The 20,456-nt window shown below is 41.3% G+C and overlaps 1 protein-coding gene and 1 long non-coding RNA gene across 4 annotated transcripts in view; one reads left to right on the plus strand and one right to left on the minus strand.

The window, feature by feature from the left end:
* RNF41 (ring finger protein 41) overlaps positions 1-20,456 on the plus strand; it is a 24,810-nt gene continuing 4,354 nt past the window's right edge. The window contains exons 1-4 of one of the 3 annotated variants that reach the window (XM_032493088.1): positions 2-185; positions 2,668-2,852; positions 15,004-15,116; positions 20,019-20,290. In XM_032493088.1, the coding sequence (XP_032348979.1) occupies positions 15,027-15,116; positions 20,019-20,290 (362 nt within the window). In that variant the 5' untranslated portion in view covers positions 2-185; positions 2,668-2,852; positions 15,004-15,026. Of the gene's footprint in view, positions 186-2,667; positions 2,853-15,001; positions 15,117-15,723; positions 15,791-20,018; positions 20,291-20,456 lie in introns of those variants that run through there. The other 2 variants (XM_032493089.1, XM_032493087.1) reach the window with 2 other exon arrangements.
* Positions 14,892-20,456, minus strand: part of LOC106729017 — a 17,672-nt gene continuing 12,107 nt past the window's right edge. The window contains exon 3 of the long non-coding RNA XR_004324528.1: positions 14,892-16,065. This is a non-coding gene — a long non-coding RNA (uncharacterized LOC106729017). The remainder of the gene's footprint in view (positions 16,066-20,456) is intronic.

A 20,456-nucleotide genomic window follows, 5' to 3' on the forward strand; every position in this document is an offset into this window, starting at 1 on the left:
CGGTGGGCGGGGCCAAGGCTCTGTCTCACACCGCGACGAGTGGTCGGAGCTTTCTCCCCTTTCCTTCCCCTTCCCCTTCCCCTCCCAGGAAAGGCTGGGACCCGGCGCCCGGGCTATCCCGCGGCCGCTGCGGCTTCAGCTCCAGCCAGGCCAGGGTACGGAGAGTCCAGACCGCTTCCAGGGCGGTGCGTACGGCGCCTGCGCGGGCTCCCACCTTTAAAGAGGGTGTGGGAGGGGAGGGGGCGATGTCCCAGGGGGATTGGGGCGGGGGTTTGAGATACTGGAGGTCGGGAACAGGAATGGGAGTAAAGATGAAAAATGGAGGAAGGGAGCAGCGATAGGGAGAAGTCCAGAAGTGATAAAGAGGCGCTGGAGGGTGGGTTATTCGGGAGGTTCTGTGGAGTGGGGGAGCCTTAAGAAGTGCAGGAGAGGGCCTGAGCTGGCTGGAGGACTGGGAGGAGGGGACTCAGGCGAACAACGTGGTGTTTAAATGGGCAGTGACTGACGGGCTGGGAAGGGAGGAAGGGAACATTCTGGGGGCCAGCCTGGGCAGGGGCGGCGGAACCTGAACCCCCGCCCTCGAAACGCCATAGCTTGGCTCCTCTCCCATGCCTTGTCTTTGGCAGCCTTGTCTTCCTCCTCCGTTCCTTCCTCCTCCCCCTCCCCCCCTCCATGAAGGAATCTCACATTCCTTACATCCCTGCCCAGGGTTTGCAGCCAGTCCCTCTTCGCAGGCTTCACACACCGGAAAGCCTTCTCCAAACCAGAACGCAGGGGAAATTGAGGAGTGGGAGGAGGGGGCTGGAGGAGTAGAAAGCTGAGAAAGGGGGGGGGGGGTGTTTTGCCTGAGGCACTGACAGACATCTTCCCCATTCAGAAACTGATTTCATTCCACATCGTAGCGAATGTGGTCGTTAAATGAGACTACTGAGCCACTGTTCTTGTAGACTGGGCTGTGAGTGATAGTCTAATCCCTTCCTATACAGGTGGTTTTAGTCTGACAATAGAGCAAGAAGCTGATAGTGTTGCAGGCTGATAGTTTCCCCCCAGATAGGTATGGGGTAGACTCGTGGTAGGGAATCTGAGTGATGCAATAATGTTACTACTCTCTGTGTCCCGCCGACTTTGTGGCTGCGTCTGGTTCCCAGTAATGGAAAAGAAGGAACAAGCTTCTTTCAAGCATTTCTTCATGGGTCCTCAGTACTCTAAATTTACTTTACATTGTATTACTACAAATACCTTACCTGAGAACAACAGTATTTGGTATGTTTTCACGTTTATCATGTCATTTGACTTTTCTTAATAATATGGGTAGGTAAGGCAGGTTGTCATTTTCCCTACTTGACAGGTGAAGGAATTGGAAAGTACATAAGGGTTACATGGCATGATAAAAGTCATACAGTTGACAGAGCTGGGACCAGAACCCATGTCTTCTGGTCCTCTCAGTTGAAAAATCCTGTTTTGTTCTGATCAAGGAAGCACTGATGTAGGATTGGTTTTCCTAGGATGGACAACTGTTTGCTTTTTGAGTCTGGAACATTTCACTAGAAGAAGACAACGTAGCCAACAACACTGGTTCCTGAAAGCATTTCTTGAGGTGCAGGTGCATATGCCAGAAGTAGGGTTAGGAAGTAGGGTGTTGTCAGAATGGAAGAAGTATTATACCTTCCTGTGTATTATGGATGAGGGAGAGCCATATCAATTTCCACCCTACCTTCCTTCCCAACCACGGGGAAGAGAAAGTGTATCTGGCATTGCACCGTTATCTCTGATTAGTTTTAGAATACCACACTAACGTGTCGTGGCTGCTGAGCACAGTAAACTTATGAGCATGTATACCAGACTCAAGATGAAATGGTCTCTGTTTTATGTGTAAAGATCATCGTCATCCTATTCCTTCCTAACATAGCCCTTAATCTTGATGGATGTGAAGGTGAGGAAAGGAATTTGAATAGTTTCTATTCTGCATTTGAAGCCTTGTCTCCCTCTTCTTGATTTCATCCTTTTAGTACTGAGAATCTGAGCAGCCTAATCATACTGCTACCTCCAGTCTTCCCAGTTGCCTACCCTGGAATAACTTCCTGATCCATTGCCTCTTCATTTTTTTTTTTTTTCTAAACCCAATCCCCTCAGGAATATTTCCTGACTTGGGAAGTAGTACTGCACCTGTACCAACATTCTTGAGTATCCTCTCCTTATGAAATAGTGTTTTCCAAGTGGAGGGTAGGACAGAATTCTTTTTGTACGAAATACTTTATGTGAAAGCACTTTGGAAACCTTAAAGCCTCATCTTGTGCACACAGGGTATGTGGGTCACTGCATTGTATAGCTACAGATGTGGACTCACTGATGTTACTTACAGTTGTGTGCACTGAAGAAAAGACACTTTTTCTATCTCAAACAGCTCCTCCTCACTGCCTCTCTTCTTGTCCCTTTCTTTCCCCCTCTCAGCTATGTTTGAATCTCCTGGCTGGTGTGTATGTGATTCCTTAGCCAATGATCGCACTCCTTAGGGGGTCGTCCTGGATGCCTAGCCCTGAAACCTGTAGTACTTATGGAGTTGTTCATCCTCCTTAGCCGACCTCCAGATCCAAGTCTGTCTAGTCTCACTGCCAAGTGCAGGTGGTTCTCCTGACTCACCTTTTTCTTCCTTGTTCTTATTAATAGAGTGCTCCTGATTGTGACATCACATCCATCCCCTTGGCGATGGAGCTTGTCACTAGGAAGGAAGACTCAGTCGGAGAATAGCCAACAAGATGGGTCACTGGGAGCGTCTCCTGAGTGGCACTGAGTGGAGGCATCAGGGGGTTGGAGCCTTGTGAACAGGGAACCTGCCCCCCAACACTTGGAAGGTAAAGAGCCTTGATTTAGAATCTCATGCCAGGCTTCAGCCCCCTTCTCTGCCAGTCTGGGTTCCTTCTGCTCTTGAAAACCTGATTCTGAAAACTTGTATCATAAAACTTTCTGTGATTAACCCACTTCAGTCTGTTCTTCTTTGCATTTTTATGTGTTACATGAACTATGAACTTTTATTTGTTGGTAAATTGCTTAGTACACTTATGTCTTTTTATGTGTTTTATATCCTGTATACTCACGTATTGGGCTCAAGCCTATAGCTTAGTTTGAGAATAAGGATTATGTTTCTGTTTCTTTTACATGTCTCTACTGGCAAGGGGACTGTGTATATAGGGCGAAGACGAGGTTTGGGGTGAGCGTACAGATAGCGCTGGCGACCAAGTGGGAGGCCCTTGCTGGTAGGCCTCACTTACAGTGTCAGATGACTTCGTGAAGAATCATGTGCCCTCTGGATTCTTTTTTAAGTTGAACCAATTAAAGTTTGCTAAAGAAGCCTAACTTAAAAGACCCCCTGGGGCAAATCCCATATGGGTCACAACATTCTAGACTCAACCTTAGAGGCTATGTACCCCACCTCCTCATCTTAGAAGGGAGGAAGCTGAGTTCTGAGAGCTCAGTTCTCTAAGAGGGGGAGTGGCTTTAAGGACTCTGCTAATTAAATGAAAAAGACCACTTTCTTTCACTTAGAAAGTCGAGTTGCCTAAAGAGAATAAGGTCACACTTTGCTCTGGTTAAGCCAGGGTACCTTTTATAACATAATTATCCCCTAACATAACCTTTTATTGTTTTATATGCTGAATCTTAGAATCATGGAACTTGTATTAGTATTAGAATTAGTAAAAGGGAGACTGTTTACCTGCATTTTAACCTTATGCTTTTTCCAAGAATTGGTGACAGCATGCCCAGTTACCCTAAAATGGGTTGGAGTGGCTTCTCTAATGTTTCTCTTCCTCTTGTGTGTGTGTGTGTGTGTGTGTGTGTGTGTGTGTATGTGTGTGTGTGTGTGTGTGTGTGTGTGTGTGTGTGAATGTGAATATGCATGGTTTGCACATCTGTACATGGGTTCAAGAAGCCCTGAGTAAAGGAGGCTAAATGTTCGGGCTCCTTTAGGAACAGTCTGTTTTGAATTCCTCGCTGTCTCTAGTAGAAGATCAGAGAAAACAACTGCAGCAGTAAGTTAAAAGGGCATAGGAAAGGGTCTAGTAAAGTTCTTGCACTTTTATAATAATGCTGACAAGGAACAGAGAGAGACACCCTAGTGTAACATTACGGAAGTATAGCAACATAATTACCTGGTTATGTTCTGGCCTGCAGAATAGAAGGCTGGGAATACAGTTTCCAGTTTGGGTTCAGGATGTTCAAATCAGGGAAGTTGGCTGAACTATAAGCCTGAAGGGGCACCTCAGTGCTACTTTAGTTCAGCTCCTTAACTTAAGTGAAACCTTCCAAGGCCTTTTCCTTTTCCACAACTCAAGGAGAATATCTAGGAAACTGCTTCCAGTGGTTGTGGTGACTGGCTATCTCTTGAGGTCCCTGGGGTTTCAGTTTTATTAAGGCTTCTGTCCCCAGGGCAGTGAGCAGTTGAGTTCTCATGAGACATCCCCCTTGGAATGATAACACATCCCTATGACAGCCCCGCAGCAGTGTTGAGAGTCCCAGAGAGTGGAAGGAATAGTCAAGGAGCCTAGCCTGTCAGCTGGACTGTCTGCCTAGGGGCAGGGCGAGACAGGGCAAGGAGCTGGCTTCCAAGGTTGTGTATAACCCACGTCAGCTTTTGTTTCCCATAGATGACAAATGGGAAATACCCTGACCAGATTACAAATCTAAATTTCTCCTTAGCTCTTTTTCAGCACCTCTAAAAGGATGTAGTTATAGGAGGGTGGACAAAACAGGAGCATCTCTAAGCAGATAAAGGAGAGGTTTTGATTTAGGAAGAATAATGCCCAGCATCTCTGCAGAGTTTTGGAAACCCTGACTTTACGGTGGGAACCTTGCAACTCCTAACCCTGACTGGTGGCTTCCCACACCCTCTGGCTGTCTCTGCCCCAACTGAGACAAGTTCTTTGCTGTTTCTTTTGGGGACATGGGATCTCCTGAGACCTCATTAAGATAAGTTTTCAGAATTTGTATGCCTCCTTAAGATAACATTATTAGCACTGTTTTAAAACGAAAGTGCAGTGAAACACAGTGCAGACTTACAGCCTGCTTTCTACATTGCCCTACAGCAACAAGGGAGAGAAGGGTAATGTTTGTTTGTTTTTTGAGAAGGGTAATGTTTTCATTTTTGCCCCTTGCTTTAAGAATAACTGATTTTTTAAAATTAAATCTTGCAGAAACATATAACCTAGATCAAAAGTATAATCTCAGCATCTATATTTTTAAAATATCCACACTACATACACTACTTGGAAAAAAAAGTTCTTCTAAAAACAGGACCATAATATTCATACTGTTTTTGCAACTTGCGTTTTTCAGTTTGAGAGGCAGTTTAGCATAGCAGTTAACGGCTTGGGCTCTGGGGCTGGTCTGCCTGGGTTGGAGTCTGGCTCTACCACCTGTTAGCTGTATGATTTTGGACAAGCTTTTTAACCTTTACACATGTTTCTCATCTGTAAAATGTTGATCATATAGTCCCAACCCCACAGAGCAACTCATAAGAGTTGTAAGAATTAGTTAATATACGAGAAACGCTTGGAATAGTGCCTAGCATATAGAAATATTCAATAAATACTGACTTCATTGTTATTTAGTTGTATAAGTAAAACATGATCATTGTTAAAGAAAGGAGAAAAATTAATGAAGCAAAGCTGTGAGTGAAATTACAAGTACTAAAAATTTACATTTAGAGACAGCTTCTCTTGTATGTATCCTTCAGTGTGTGTACACACACTTTTTTAGAACACAAATGGCACTATAATATAATATGTATAATAGTATGTATAGTGAATGTTATTTTACTTACTATGTAAATAATGAATACATTTAAGTAATATAAATATTAACAAGAATCAAAAAAAAAAAGTCATACTGGTGCTACATTGTGTCCCATTTTATGGATACAAGGAATTCTACTGGATGTTTATATTATTTCTGATTTTATTTTTCTTGTATAAACAATCCTTAAACAATCTAGTATATTGTTTTACACCCTTGTGTAATTATTTCATTAGGCTAAGTTACTGGAATTAGGATTGCTAGGTTAAAGGATATATATATATTTTTTAGGACATTTACTGTTTTTTTTTCTTGGTTATGATTCACCTGATCACCTTGATCAACTTTTTCTTGCAAGAGGACATTTTTCCAGACCTTGGTATAGTATATGACATGTTATATGTGTATGTCATCTATGTTTTATTACATAAATGACAGGTATAGTCGGTGACACATTGAGTACTTTGGACATGTTTTTTGATTTAACCTTAATATTCCTTCATAACAGGATAATTATAGCCTCATTTCTTTATTTGAATATTGAATATACACACAGAGAAAAACTTTTTGAAAGGTACCAAGGAATTTTTAATTTCCTTAATTATTTCCCCCACTCCTCTTCCTTAATTACCCCTCCTCAGCAGCAACTACTGTTGGCAGTTTCGTGCGTCTCCTTCTGGAGAGTTCCATGCATATGAAAGGATATACATATACATACTTTTTTTTTGCACTCATGGTGGCATACCTTACATATACTATTATATACCTTAGTTTTTTTCTCTTAACAGTGTGTCTTAGAAGACTGCATACCTGGTGCATTTTAAGGCAGCAATAATTTTTTCCCCTGTGATTAGTTTTATAGATGTTGTAGAGAAACCAACTTACAATTTATTTAATTGAGGTAGATATTGTAAAGTAAGCAGTTCAACAGTTCAGTTATGGCTGTTTGGGGATATTTTTGCAATCGTGTAGAAGCTGTCTCAGGTAGCTCCTCTTCCTGACTAAGCAGTCTAAGGTTGTATTAACTGAAGGAGAGGAGAGGTGGTGATAGTCCCATTATGTCCATGTAGGCCAGCCCACAGGTGGCGCTCTGGGTGCCTTGTTTTAGGGGCCATGGGCATCCTAGAACACTGTGGGAGAACAGAGTCTGGGCTCGGTGTTTCTCCTCTGTGCTCTTGCTGCACCCTATCTTGACCTTTCCCAGGACTGTCTGAGTGCAGGGTGACTGCTGTTGGGTACTGTGGAGAGGATTCTTGCTCTGGGTTGTTAAACCAGATTGACTCTTACGGTCCATTCTAATTCTGAAGGCAAAAATAAAACTCACTTAACAGGGTCAATGGGAAAAACTTCTAGCCATGATCAAATTCTGTCATCTTTTATTCCTGTACTTCAAAGTAAAAGCATTCTTGTATTTTTTTATTCTCAAGTAACTTCTAAATTTAAATTTATATTTTTTCCATATTTGTGGAAGACAGATGTTTAAATTTGAATTATGACTTTTGGGGGATGGTTGGAGGTAATTAGGTTTATTCATTTAATTATTTTTGATTGTGGTACTGGGGATTGAACCCAGAGCCTCATGCATGCTAGGCGTGCACTCTACCACTTGAGCTATAACCTCCCCACTGAATTATGACTTTTAAAAAAAAGTATACTAATTAAAACTTTCGGTAGTTAAAAATAGAAGAAGAACATTATACTCAGTCTTACATCCAAATGAAACCATTGTTAATATTTTGATAATTCTTTCTGGTCTCTTTGTGTATGGATTGTTTATAAATACATGCTTTTAAACAGATCTGTATGTAAATTTGTGTCCTACTTTTTTCACCAATTATTATATCATGTTACTGAATATTCCTCATAAGCATCATTTAAAAGATATGTTATTCCATTAAATGAATTTGCATTACCATAATTGTTTAACTACCTTTACTGTTCATTTAAATGAATAAGTGATTATCTGATTTTTTTAAGTTTACTGGTATGATTTTTGCAAATCTATTTGGACCTCTTTTACTACTATTCTTTCTTCCTTCCTCCTTTAGCGGTGTCCCTCTTCCTATTTAACATAATTCCAGATCTCCTCCCTACCTCTCCCTCAGTGACCAGATTCTTTCCTGTCATTATTTTTCCTTCTTTACTAGTGTTTTCCTCTCAGTACATAAACATCTTCAAGCCTTTCTCATCCTGAGGGAAAACATCCCACACAAGCTACTTCCTCACGCTCCTGTCCTCCTTTAGCTAGTCCTCTCTTCTCCCTTGGAGATCAGCCTTTTGACAGGGTTCTCCTCAGTCCCTGTTTCTCTGTGTCATTTGTTCATTTTGAACTGCTGCAGCCTGGCTTCCACTGGCCACGCGGCACAAAACTGCTCTCCGTGGCGCCACCCAGCTCCCCGGAACCACGGAACCACTCTCTGCTGTGGTCTCCACAGTTCCATGTCCTGACAATTTTCACTTTTTTTTAATCTGACTTGTATTTGCAGTTTTTGACACCTCTTTTCCCTCTAAGCACTCCACTTCCTTAGCATTTTTTTGTGGTAAAAAAAAAAATTCACCATCTTAAACCATTTTTGAGTGTAAAGTTCAGTGCTGTTAAGTATCTTCGCATTGTTGTGAAGCAGATCTCCAGAACTTTTTCATCTTGCAAAACTGAAAACTACTCATGAAAGAAAAATTCCCCTTCCTCCTCCTCCCTCTGCAACTCCCTTGACTTTTGTGAGTGATTTTCTCTTATCTCTAGCCAATCTTTCTCAGTCTTTTTTGCAAGCTCCTTATTGTTTTTTCCCTTTTTTGTCATTGTTAAAGTATCCTCATGCACTGTTAGTGGTAGTGTAAGTTGAAAAGGCTTTCCCAAAGTCCAGTATGGAAGTGTCTAGGGAAAGAAATAGTAGGCACACCATTCAGCCCAGCAGTCCCACCTCTGCGTATCTGTCCTAGGAGAGAGATTTGTCCTTGTGCTCCCAAAAAATCGTATTACAAAGATGTGAATTGCAACATGAGTTGTTCCAGGGGAAAAGTTGGCAGTCAGGTAAACTTTAGTCATGAGGGGAATGGCAGAATACATTGTAATCAAAGTATAGACTGGTGGATTGGAAATTCTTACAATTAGAATGTAAATTACATGAGGGCAAGGACCTTACGTGTCTTGCTCATACATGAATCTTTGTAGAGCAAAGAAGAGCAACTGAAAGAATGAATGTTCACCAAGCAATGGATGGGGAGAGAAAGGTGGGAAGAGAGGCCATCTTCTTTTCAATGAGAATATAGTCATATGTATTTCTTGTGGAAAAGGAAAGACTGAAAAATAAAGCAAGGGTACTATAGTCTTCAGACCCACCTTCATTTTCTGTTTCCATTCTGTGCACTTTCCCTGTGTGGCTTCTCAGAAGTCATCAGCTAGATCCTACAGTAAAACACAATTAAATATAATTCACCATAGCAAAAGTTAAAAAAAATAAAAGAGAGAAATCATAAGCTATCACCTTTAGGATTCCTACTTGGAATCTTTTTCTTTTTTTAATAGACTTTATTTTTTTTAAGAGCAGTTTCAGGTTTATAGCAGAATTGAGGAAAATACAGAGTTTGCACATATATACTCCCCTACCCTCAACATCCCTCATCAGTGTGGCATATTTGGTACAACTGATGAACCAACATGGACACATTATTATCAGCCAAATTCCATAGTTTACGTTAGGGTTCACTCTTGATGTTGCCTACTTGAAATCTTAAACTCTGTATGTCCAAAATTAAGATCATTATCTTTTTACCCCAATCCTGATCTTTTTTTTTTTTTTTTTTTTTTGAAATTCTTATTTTGGTCAATAAGAATTCACCACTTGTTATCCGAGGCAGAAACAAAGGACTCATCATCTTTTTATTGCTTTCTGAACCAATATAGATTCTTAAATGCCTTGGTTTGAGCCTTTATACTTTTTTAAAATCTGAATTTTTACAACAACCTCCTAAAAAGGTCTAACTTTCTCTAATCTTCCCTATCCCCTGTATTTTCTGCATAGGTGCCAGAATCATTTGTGTAAAACAGAAAACTGATCGTGTCAATTTCTTAAAAATCCTTCAGGTGTACACACACTCAGAGAATTGTCCCTCACAAGATTCTCATTAATTACAAAGGAAAAAAGTAGTAACTCTACAGTAGAGAAACCTGACGGACAGCATTTAACCAAAGGGTCAAAGTTAGTATCACCAGGAACAGTACAAATCAACATGTGCTCCGTGGTATTTTTGCCCAAAATGAAACCTGCACTTAATCATGAGGAAACATAAGACAAATCCAAATTGAGAGGACCTTTTTTTAAAAAATTGAAGTGTAGTTGATTTACAGTGTTGTGTTAGTTTCTGGTGTACAGCACAGTGATTCAGTTATACATATATATATGTATATATTCTTTGTCATTATAGGTTATTACAAAATATTGGATATAGTTCCCTGTGCTGTACAGTAGGACCTTGTTGTTTATCTATTTTATGTATAGTAGTTTGTATCTGCTAATCCCAAACACCTAATTTATCCCTCCCCCTACCCTTTTCCTCTTTGGTAACCGTAAAGTTTGTTTTCTACGTTTGTGAGTCTGTTTCTGCTTTGTAAATAAGTTCATTTGTATCATTATTTTTTAGATTCCACATATAAGTGATAACATATTTGTCTTTCTCCTAACTTACTTCACTTAGTATAGTAATCTCTAAGTCCATCCATGTTGCTGCAAATGGCATTATTTTATCCTTTTTTATGGCTGAGTAGTATTCCATTATATATATATAAGTGTGTGTGTGTATATATATGTATATATAATTGTACATATACACACCACATCTTCTTTATGCAGTCATCTGTTGATGGACATTTAGGTTGCTTCCATGTCTTGGCTATTGTAAATAGGGCTGCTATGAACATTGGGGTGCATGTATCTTTTTGAGTCAGAGTTTTCTTCAGATACATGCCCAGGAATGGGATTCCTGGATCATATGGTAACTCTGTTTTTAGTTTTTAAGGAATCTCCATACTATTTTCCACAGTGGTTGCACCAAACTACATTCCCACCAACAGTGTAGGAGGGTTCCCTTTTCTCCACATCCTCTCCAGCATTTATTGTTTGTGGATTTTTAAATAATGACCCTTCTTACTGGTGTGAGGTGATAAACCGCATTGTGGTTTTGATTTGCATTTCTCTAATAATTAGCAATGTGGAGCATCTTTTCACATGCCTGTTGGCCATCTGTATGTCTTTGGAGAAATGTCTATTTAGATCTTCCGCCCAGTTTTGATTGGGTTTGTTTTTTTGTTATTGAGTTATATGAGGTATTTGTATATTCTGGAAATTAAGCCCTTGTCAGTCACATCATTTGCAAATATTTTCTCCTAGTCTGTAGGTTGTCTTTTCGTTTTGTTTATGGTTTCCATTGCTGCGTAAAAGCTTATAAGTTTGATTAGGTCCCATTTGTTTTGTTTTTGTTTTTGTTTTTGTTTTTGTTTTTTGCTTTTATTTCTGTTGTCTTGGGAGACTGACTTAGGATAACATTGCCAAGATTTATGTCAGAGAATGTTTTGCCTATGTTCTCTTCTAGGAGATTTATGGTATCCTGTCTTACGATTAGGTCTTTAAGCCGTTTTGAGTTTATTTTTGTGTATAGTATGGAGTATTCTAACTTCATTGATCTACATGCAGCTGTCCAGCTTTCCCAACACCACTTGCTGAAGAGACTGTCTTTTCTAAATTGAGAGACATTCTCATTTAATTGGTGTGTATTCTTAAAACATGTTAAATTTATGAAAGACAAAGATTTAGTAACTTTTTCAGATTGAAGAATTAAGGAAGCTTGACAACTTAGTGCAACACAGACTTGAATGTTCTTTTGCTAAAGGAGATTATTGGGACAATAGGCAAAATTGGAAAAAGGTAGATACAGTATTACATCAGTATTAATTTCCGGATTTGCATAGTTTTACTATCATTATGTAAAATAATGTTCTTCTTTTTAGGAAATACAGTACACATTAAAGTTATCTAGGGTTAAAGGCAGCAAGTCTACAATTTACTCTCAAGCAGTTCAGAAAATTTTTATTCATCTGTTTATGTATATGTATAGAAATTATAAAGTAAATGTGGTAAAATGTTAACATTTAAGGAATCTGGATGAAGTATATATGGGATGTTTCTAAGTCTGAAATTGTCAAAATAAAAAATTAAAACCTACAGGTTTATATCAACAAAAAGAATCCTTCAGGTATTCCTGTAGTTTTCAGGTTAATTCTAGTGCTGGTGTAGTGTCCCAGGGCCTTCCTTACTCTTAATTTATCCATCCCTTTCCGAACCTCTGGTGCTAGTATGCTATTTCTTTGCTGTTGATTGAGCCAGGATTCTTTTGGTTGTAAGATACAGAAAACCAATTTAAAGTAGCTTAAGCAAAAAGAGGATACACAGGGTGGTGTCTCACAGAAACCAAAGGTTGGAAGACAGCAGGGTCTTGGGAACAAATCCAGCCCTCTGAAGCCTCAGGACTTTCCAGCTCTCATCCAGGCCTTTCTCACTGTGTCTGTTTCAGTCTTGTCTTTCGCTCTGTAGATTTGTCTTCCTCAGTCCACATAACAGGTAGAGAAAGAACAACTTCTCTTTCTTGGTGTCAAGCTCAAATTCTCAGAGATAGGATCCTTTGACCCTGCTTGGCTTGCACGCTCACCCGTGGCCCAGTCAGCTGTAGCTTAGGGTCAGGTCTTACTGGTGAGCCATGTGGCTGAGAGAGAAAAGGAGATTTCCTAGTGAAGCACGCCATCGGTACGCACTGCAGCTCTCAATGACGGAGGCACACAGGGCAGTGACACTGTGGGCTGCTCTTGGCTCTCTTTCCACCATCCTCATTGTTCATTTCAGTGAGTTGCAATAAGGAAAATCACAAGGGGCCTTAGTTCTGGGTTTTACATTTCACTTTATGTCTTTAATATCATCCTTCACGTTCTCATCCTAATCCATCACTGTTGACGGATTATTCAAGGGAATGTTGGCATAGGAACTGAAGGTCAGCAGTCTAATGAGAGACACATATATGGATATCCCCATTTTATATGAAGATAGCCAGACGAGGGTGGTTTACAGTAGCAATTTTGGAGGGATTGTTAGTAAGCCCAAGGCCCTGAATTTAGGCCCTTGAGATGGAGGAATAAGCATGCAGAGAAATGGTGGTGACGGAGGTCAGTGTAATTGTAGCAGTGGCATCGGGTATCATTGTCTCTTATAAAACAGGTAAAGAAAGATAAGTGGTTCCAAAGTGAGCCTTGTAATTTCTTGTATCCATCAGCCTTGTGTGTTAATCAGGATTTTTGTCAGGTTAAAGAGATAAACTAGTAAACATACTAGGGAATTTACTGGCTCGTGTAACTTATGTTTGGAAAGTGATTGTGGCTTCATGCGTGGCTAAGTCCAGGACCTCGAGTGATTTCATCTGAATTTGAGTTCTCAGCTCTGCTTTCTGCATTATAGCTGCATTCTATAAGCAGCCTTTCCTCAGTAATGGCAGAGATGGTCACTGACTACTCTTGAGCTGAGCATCCTACCAGCTGTGCACCCCCAGGGGAAAGAGCACCCCTTGAGAGCTCCAGTAGAGTCCTAGGCATCTCTCACTGACCCGGGTTGGGTCACATGTCCACTAGGAACCAGGGTGTGATTCCTGAGGGAAAACTGGTGCTGTTTGCAGACAATAGGGTGTTAAGTAGATAAAATACATGTCCACTCTACCCTGCTTGCTGGGAAGCTTCCAGTTAAAGCAACATTTAATTACACCAAACATTTTATTGTTTTGTAAAGAACTGTGCTTGCTGCAAAATTGGATGTAGAATATGAGTTCCTACTCCTGAGAAATTTTTAATCAAGTAATAGAAATTAGATGTGTACATAAATAATGGTTACTCTCATGTACTGAGTGCCTAGTATGTGCCAGCAGGCACTTTGCTAAATGTTTCATATGCCTTGTCTCTTTGAGGACAACTCTGTGAGAGTCACTTCTATTATTACTTATACCCATTTTATCTATTTAAAAAACCATTTAGGCTTTGGAAATGTGCAGCGCCTACCCAAGTCACACAGCTAATCAGTAGTAGACTTGGGGATGTCACAACCGTCAGTTTTGATTCAATCCAGTGCTGTACTTTGGCTTGCACTTGACCTGTCGAGGCCCTCAGCATCCATCCCATCCTCACCGCCCGCCCCGCCCCTACTGGACAGAGTGATTCTAAATTCCTGAGAACAATGTGATTGACTCAGCTCATCTTTTTCAGGACATCACAGCTGATGGCTGATCTGTAGATTGTCTGCTCATCCTTGATCCAATTAGCCCACTGGTTGGATGTCCACAGGGGAGTTTCAGTTACTGTTAAGTGACCTCTTCATTAGGTTTGGCCTTTAGGAGCCCAAAGAAGGGCACGGCAGCCTCACTGCCCTTTGAGTCTTTGTTCTCCTGAATTTCCCTCCCATTCAGACTCTCACCATTCTCTCCTGCCTAGATGTTCTTCCTGTCTCAGATCTTGCCCCTGTTCACAGACTGATTCTTAAAGGGGACTTTTATCACATCATTCCTTGTATGTCTTTCAGATGCTCCCCATAGCCCTCAGGATGAAGTCCAAACTCCTTATATAAGACTTCTCAGGGCCTGGCCCTTGCTGGACTCTCCAGCCTTATGTTCTGACACTCCCTTTCTGGCACCCTTCATATCAGCCTTTTTCTGAACCGTTTATAATTCCCTGAACTCATCGTATCCCTTCCTGCTCTGGGCCATTAAATATACTATGTCATGTGCCTAAAACTCTTATGTCCCACCCTGGTCTGCCTCCCCCTGCCCCCCTACCCAGCCTAGCTAAGTCTTGTGTGTCTTGCTGGTGACACCTAGTTCTGGAAAACTTCTCAAAACCTCCTTCTCCTTTCAGCCTGGGTTAGGTATCCACATCTCTTGCCCTCATAACGCCCTGTGCTTATCCTAAAAGCATTTATCATTTCATATTCTAAGTGTATACTTATATAATATCTTCTCCCATTAGAATTAAATTTGAGTCAGCTTTATCTACCCCCCCCCAAATGACTGGCACATAGTAAGCTCTCAGTAAATATTTATTGGACAAATGAATGGATCTTGGCAATGAGAGAAGTTGGCACATATCTGATCTTCTGAACTGGCCTCTTTTTCCTCTGTTGTTCCTTCCAGGACCTGGGTTTCAGTGATGAGACATGGGGTATGATGTAACCCGTTTCCAGGGGGATGTTGACGAAGACCTTATCTGTCCTATTTGCAGTGGAGTCTTGGAGGAGCCAGTCCAGGTGAGTCTGACGGCAGCTTTGGTGAGGCAATAGGTGGCAGTGGAGCTAGTAGGAGATATTCATAGGTGATGGGGCCAATGGGGAAGTCAGTGTGTCCTGGCTCCCGTCCCCACTCCCCACACTCCTGACACACACAGAGGTTTGGTGCAGAGGAGCAGTGGCAGCTACAAGAGGAATGGGGCCTCCCAGAGTCTGTCTAGAGGTGGACGCCGCAGGAGTGCAGCGGTTCAGATTTCCTTCTGAGGTCACTGTGAGACTGCTGTGCTGTGAAGCGTTTGTTTGTTTCTGTCCTCTGACAGTAGCTTGGTAGCTTCTTTTCCTCTTCAGGGTCTCTAACTAGGTTCTATCTTCCTACCCATGACTGAACTTCAGGACTCTCCCAAGAAGTTCTCTGCATTTTCATGATGTAGTATTTCGGGTAATCAGCCAGTCTCCCCTCAGGCCTCTTCTGTCTGCCTACTATTTAACAAATAGGAAATAGGGGAACTGTATGTACTGACCTAGTTTCTTCCTGGGATTTATTGAAAAAAAACAATTTTTGATGTAGCCATATACTCTGCATTTCGGTATGAAAGCTGCCATTTTCATTAGGTCATTTCTCTACCAGCCTTGCCAGACCAGAGTCAGTTGTGTCTTCCTGGGGCAGGTATGAGAAGAAGCTCATGATTAACCAGGCAAGTATAATGAGTGAGATGAATTCTTAACAGTTGTATTCATGGGACATCATCCTGTATGGTCCTTATTGCCCACACTCTGTAAATACCAGTTGATCCTCCATCACTCCTGCCTGGCTGGAAATAATCCCATTTTCCAAACCAGGACACCAGTCAGTGAGGTCTCTTGGCCCTTCGCCTACTCACTGCTTATACAGCTCCCTGGAGCTCTCCTCGATCCTTGAAGTTTATTCTTACTGTCCAGTTTTCAACTCCCCAGAGCACAGATGCCTAAGCTGGATGAAAATCAGACTGCATCAATGACAGCTAGCCCTGGACCTATCCCCTGCCTAGGCCTTTGCCGCCTACTGCCGTTAGAAGCAGATTGGCTGGGTGTGGAGCAAGCTCTCCTGGCAATGTCAAGAGGTCATGGGGTGTGTCAGTTCCCTCCCCACCCTGGCAGGGCCTTGTCTGTTTTCTGGCACTATCATTTGAGGTAAGTCACACGTGGAGAAGTGACTGTCTAAGGCAGAAACCACCCCCAGCCCCCAGGCTTTACCTTCTGAGGTTACCAGATACATTTCCAAGGGTAGAAGGGCCCCTGATAGGGATGCTGATTTCCCTACATGGTATTTATTTATTTATTGAATAGACGAATTCATACGGTTCAGAAATCAAAACAGTATAAAAAGATACATGGTGAAAACTTTTGCGTCCATTCTTGTCCCAGTTTAGCTAATCCCCCCATGGATAACCATGTTTATTGGTTTATTTGGTATCCTTCCAGTGTGTATATGGGCAGAGATAAGCAAGTATGAATGTTTATATATATATTTGCCCACCTTTCTTGCACAAAATGTAGCACATTCTGTATACTTCCACAGAGGTGACAGGTTTAGAGAAGAAGGTCACTAAAGAGGTGCCTTTGAGCTGGAATCTGAATGCCAGGAGGCATTCTGGCAGAGGGGAGCAGCAAAAGCAAGAGCAGGCATGAGTAGGGTGTGGACAAGGAACAGAGAGAAAGCCCAAATGGCCTGAACTCGGTGCTGGGAGCATGGTGTGAGGCGAGGAGAGGCCAGAGGCACAGGGCCAGATCAAGCAGAATTTTATGGGTCCTGAGCAGGAGTTTGGATTTATTTTAAGTGCAATGGGAAACCATTGTAAAGTTCCAAGCAGGCAAGGGATATGATCTAGTTTGCATTTTTAAATGAGTACTCCGGCTGCTGAATGTGGAATGGATTATAAAGGGGCAAGGCAGAAGTAGGAAGACCAGTTAGAAGACATATTTAATAATGTAGATGTGTACACCTGAAACTGACACAACATTGTAAATCAACTATACGTCAATAAAATTTAAAAAAAATAATATAGATGAGAGAAGATAGCTTGAACTGGGTTAGTTGGGGAAAGTGGACAAATTTAGGATTTTTTTGGAAATAGGGTCTATAAGATTTTGGAAAGGATAAAATATGTCTTTAAGTGAAAAATACAATGTACTGACAGTTGGATTAGCGATACTGAGAATGACTTCTTTCGTTATGAAACCTTTCTGTTACAGACTTTGGTGTTTGTGAGCATCTTGAGGGTAGAAACTGTCTTTCTTTTTTTATCTCAAGGACCTCGTGAACTGCAGGGACAGAATAGGCACTCCAGTTACTCATTCATTCATCCACATCTACTGAGTGCCTGCTGTGTTTGTCCCACTGGAGGCCAGATAGTGTCTCCCCAAAGGCCAGGGAATCCTCGCACTTTGAATTATCAGGGAAGCAGGCTGAAATACCTTTATGAAACTGAAAAGAATGTGATTCTACAAAAAAAAAAAAAAGCTTGCCCTGTTTTGGAGCATAGGCCTGCTCACTGGGTCTCAGAGCAACGCCTTAGATGGGCCCTCATGAAATAAGAGCTTGGGCCCACCAAGAGAGGACCCTTAACCCCTCACCAGAAGTTCAAGGTTTTTGTTTTGTTTTACTTTCTTATATTGAACTTTAGCCAGTAAATCTTTGCCCCCCTCATCTCTACTCATCCCTCAAGACCTGTATCAAATTCTATCCTCTTCAAAAAGTTCAAGTAGAAAAATAGACAGTATGAGGTGGTAGAGGAATACCTTCCAGGCCAAGGTACAAGATAAAATCCCAGATGAAGTAAGTGATGAAGATTTAGGCAATCTATCCAAGAAAGAGTTTAGAGTAATGGTGGCAAAGATGTTCAGAGAACTCAAGAGGAGTATAGATCCACAGAGCGAAGTTTTTAGCAAAGAGTTGGAAATAACCAAACAGAGTTGAAGAATAAAATTACTGAAATGAATAACACACTAGAAGGAACCAAGAATAGACTAAGTGAGGCAGAAGAATGGATCAGTGAGCAAGAAGACAGATGAGTGGAAATCACTACTGCAGAACAGAAAAAATTAAAAAAGAATGAAAAGAAATGAGGATAGTTTAAGAGAACTCTGGGACAACATGAAATGCACTAATTGCATTATAGGGGTCCCCGAAAGAGAAGAGAGAGAAAAGACCTGAGAAAATTTTTGAGGAGATAATAACTGAAAACTTCCCTAACTTGGGAAAGGAAACAGTCACCCCAAGTCCAGGAAGCACAGAGTACCACACAGGATCAACCCAAAGAGGGACATGCCAAGGCACACAGTCATCAAATTGACAAAAATTAAGGATAAGGAGAAAACATTAAAATCAGTAAGAGAAAAGCCACAAATGACATATAAGGGAACTCCCATAAGGTTATCAGCTGATTTTTCAGCAGAAACTGTACAGGCCAGAAGGGAGCGGCACAATGTATTTAGAGTGATGCAAGGGGGAAACTTAAAACCAAGAATACTCTATCCATCAAGGCCCTTGTTCAGACTTGATGGAGGATTCAAAAGCTTCACAGATAAATAAAAGCTAAAAGAATTCACCATCAAACCAGCTTTACAACAAATGTTAAAGGAACTTCTCTACTCATCAAACCACAAGAAAAGAGAACAAAAAGAAGAAAGAAAAAAAAGACCTACAAAAACAAACCCAAAACAATTAACAAAATGGCAATAAGAACATTATTACCTTAAACGTAAATGGATTAAACACTCCAACCAAAACACATAGACCGGCTGAACGGATACAAAAACAAGACCAACTGACAGGTATGCTGTCTGCAAGAGACCCACTTCAGAGCTAGAGACACATGCAGGCTGAAAGTAAGGGGCTGGAAGAAGATTCCATGCAAACGGAAACCAAAAGAAAGCTGGAGTAGCAATACTTATATCAGACAAAATCGATTTTAAAATGAAGAGTGTTAGATTTTCTCAAAAACTTTGTGTGGCATCTACTGAGATGATCATATAATTTTGTGTTTTTCACAAAATTAATTTAATTTGGTGTATGTAATTTAATATGGTGTACTATGCTGATTGATTTTCTAATGTTAAACCAACATTGCGTTTCTGGGATGAACCCCATTTGGTCATAATGTATTATCTTTTTATAAACTGAGTTATATTTGCTGAAGTTTGTTAATGTTTATATTTATGTTCATGAAGGATATAGGTTTGTAGTTTTCTTTTTTTATAACGTCTTTTCATGATATTGGTATCAGTGTAATACTAGTCTCGTAGGATACGTTGGGAAGTGTTCCTTCTTCTACAGTTTCCTGGGAAAGATTGTGTGGAATTGGTATTACTTCCTCCTTAAATGTTCAGAAGATCTTATTAGTGAGCTCATCTGTGGCTGAGGTTTACCCTGTTGAAAGACTTTGGGGTATTGTTTTTTGAGTTTTGGGTATTTTTCAACAGCTGTATTGAGATATAATTTATATACTATTAAAAGTACGATTTTATGTGGAAAAAAAAAATCCTGTCCTCTTCAGAAATATCTGCCGTGATTGACCTAGACTGGAAAGATCTCACCCTCTGGATTTCTTTGGCAATTATTGTGTATATAATCCAGTTAGCAATTAATAATTGCCTTATGTCATCTCTCCCATTGTCTTGGAATATTATTTATATCTTTTGTTGTTAAATAACTTTGTTTTTCTTGTGTCACAATCCATTTGGAATCTTGAGCACAGGAAACACATCTGAAGCCTGTCGCCCACAATGCTTGGCCCATAGTAGATCCGTACTTTGCTGTGACCCCGGGGACCTCTGGTCCTAGAAGCTGCTCAGAGGCTTGATTGGCTTTGCAGAGTTAGTGTACCCAGGCTCTTAGCTCCCGCTAATTCTCTTGTGCCCCTTTTGCCCTACTCCCCCTTCTAGGCGCCTCACTGCGAGCATGCTTTCTGCAACGCCTGCATCACCCAGTGGTTCTCTCAGCAGCAGACGTGTCCGGTGGACCGTAGCGTTGTGACGGTCGCCCACCTGCGCCCAGTACCTCGGATCATGCGGAACATGTTGTCAAAGCTGCAGATTGCCTGCGACAACGCTGTGTTTGGCTGCAGTGCTGTTGTCCGGCTTGACAACCTCATGTCTCACCTCAGTGACTGTGAGCACAACCCAAAACGGCCTGTGACCTGTGAACAGGGATGTGGGTAAGATTCCTACCCTCCTCCTGCCCACACAGATAAGGGCCTTCCCATTTATACCCCATCTCTGGATCCCCTGCTCACTCGCTGAGGAGTTTCCTGTGCATGTCGGCAAAGAGTGTTCTTGGCCCCCCTGGCTCCCTGCTCCAGGATCTCACTTTTGTGCTGCTTT

Source organism: Camelus ferus, chromosome 12 (genome assembly GCF_009834535.1).
Source record: "Camelus ferus isolate YT-003-E chromosome 12, BCGSAC_Cfer_1.0, whole genome shotgun sequence".
Classification (NCBI taxonomy): domain Eukaryota; kingdom Metazoa; phylum Chordata; class Mammalia; order Artiodactyla; family Camelidae; genus Camelus; species Camelus ferus.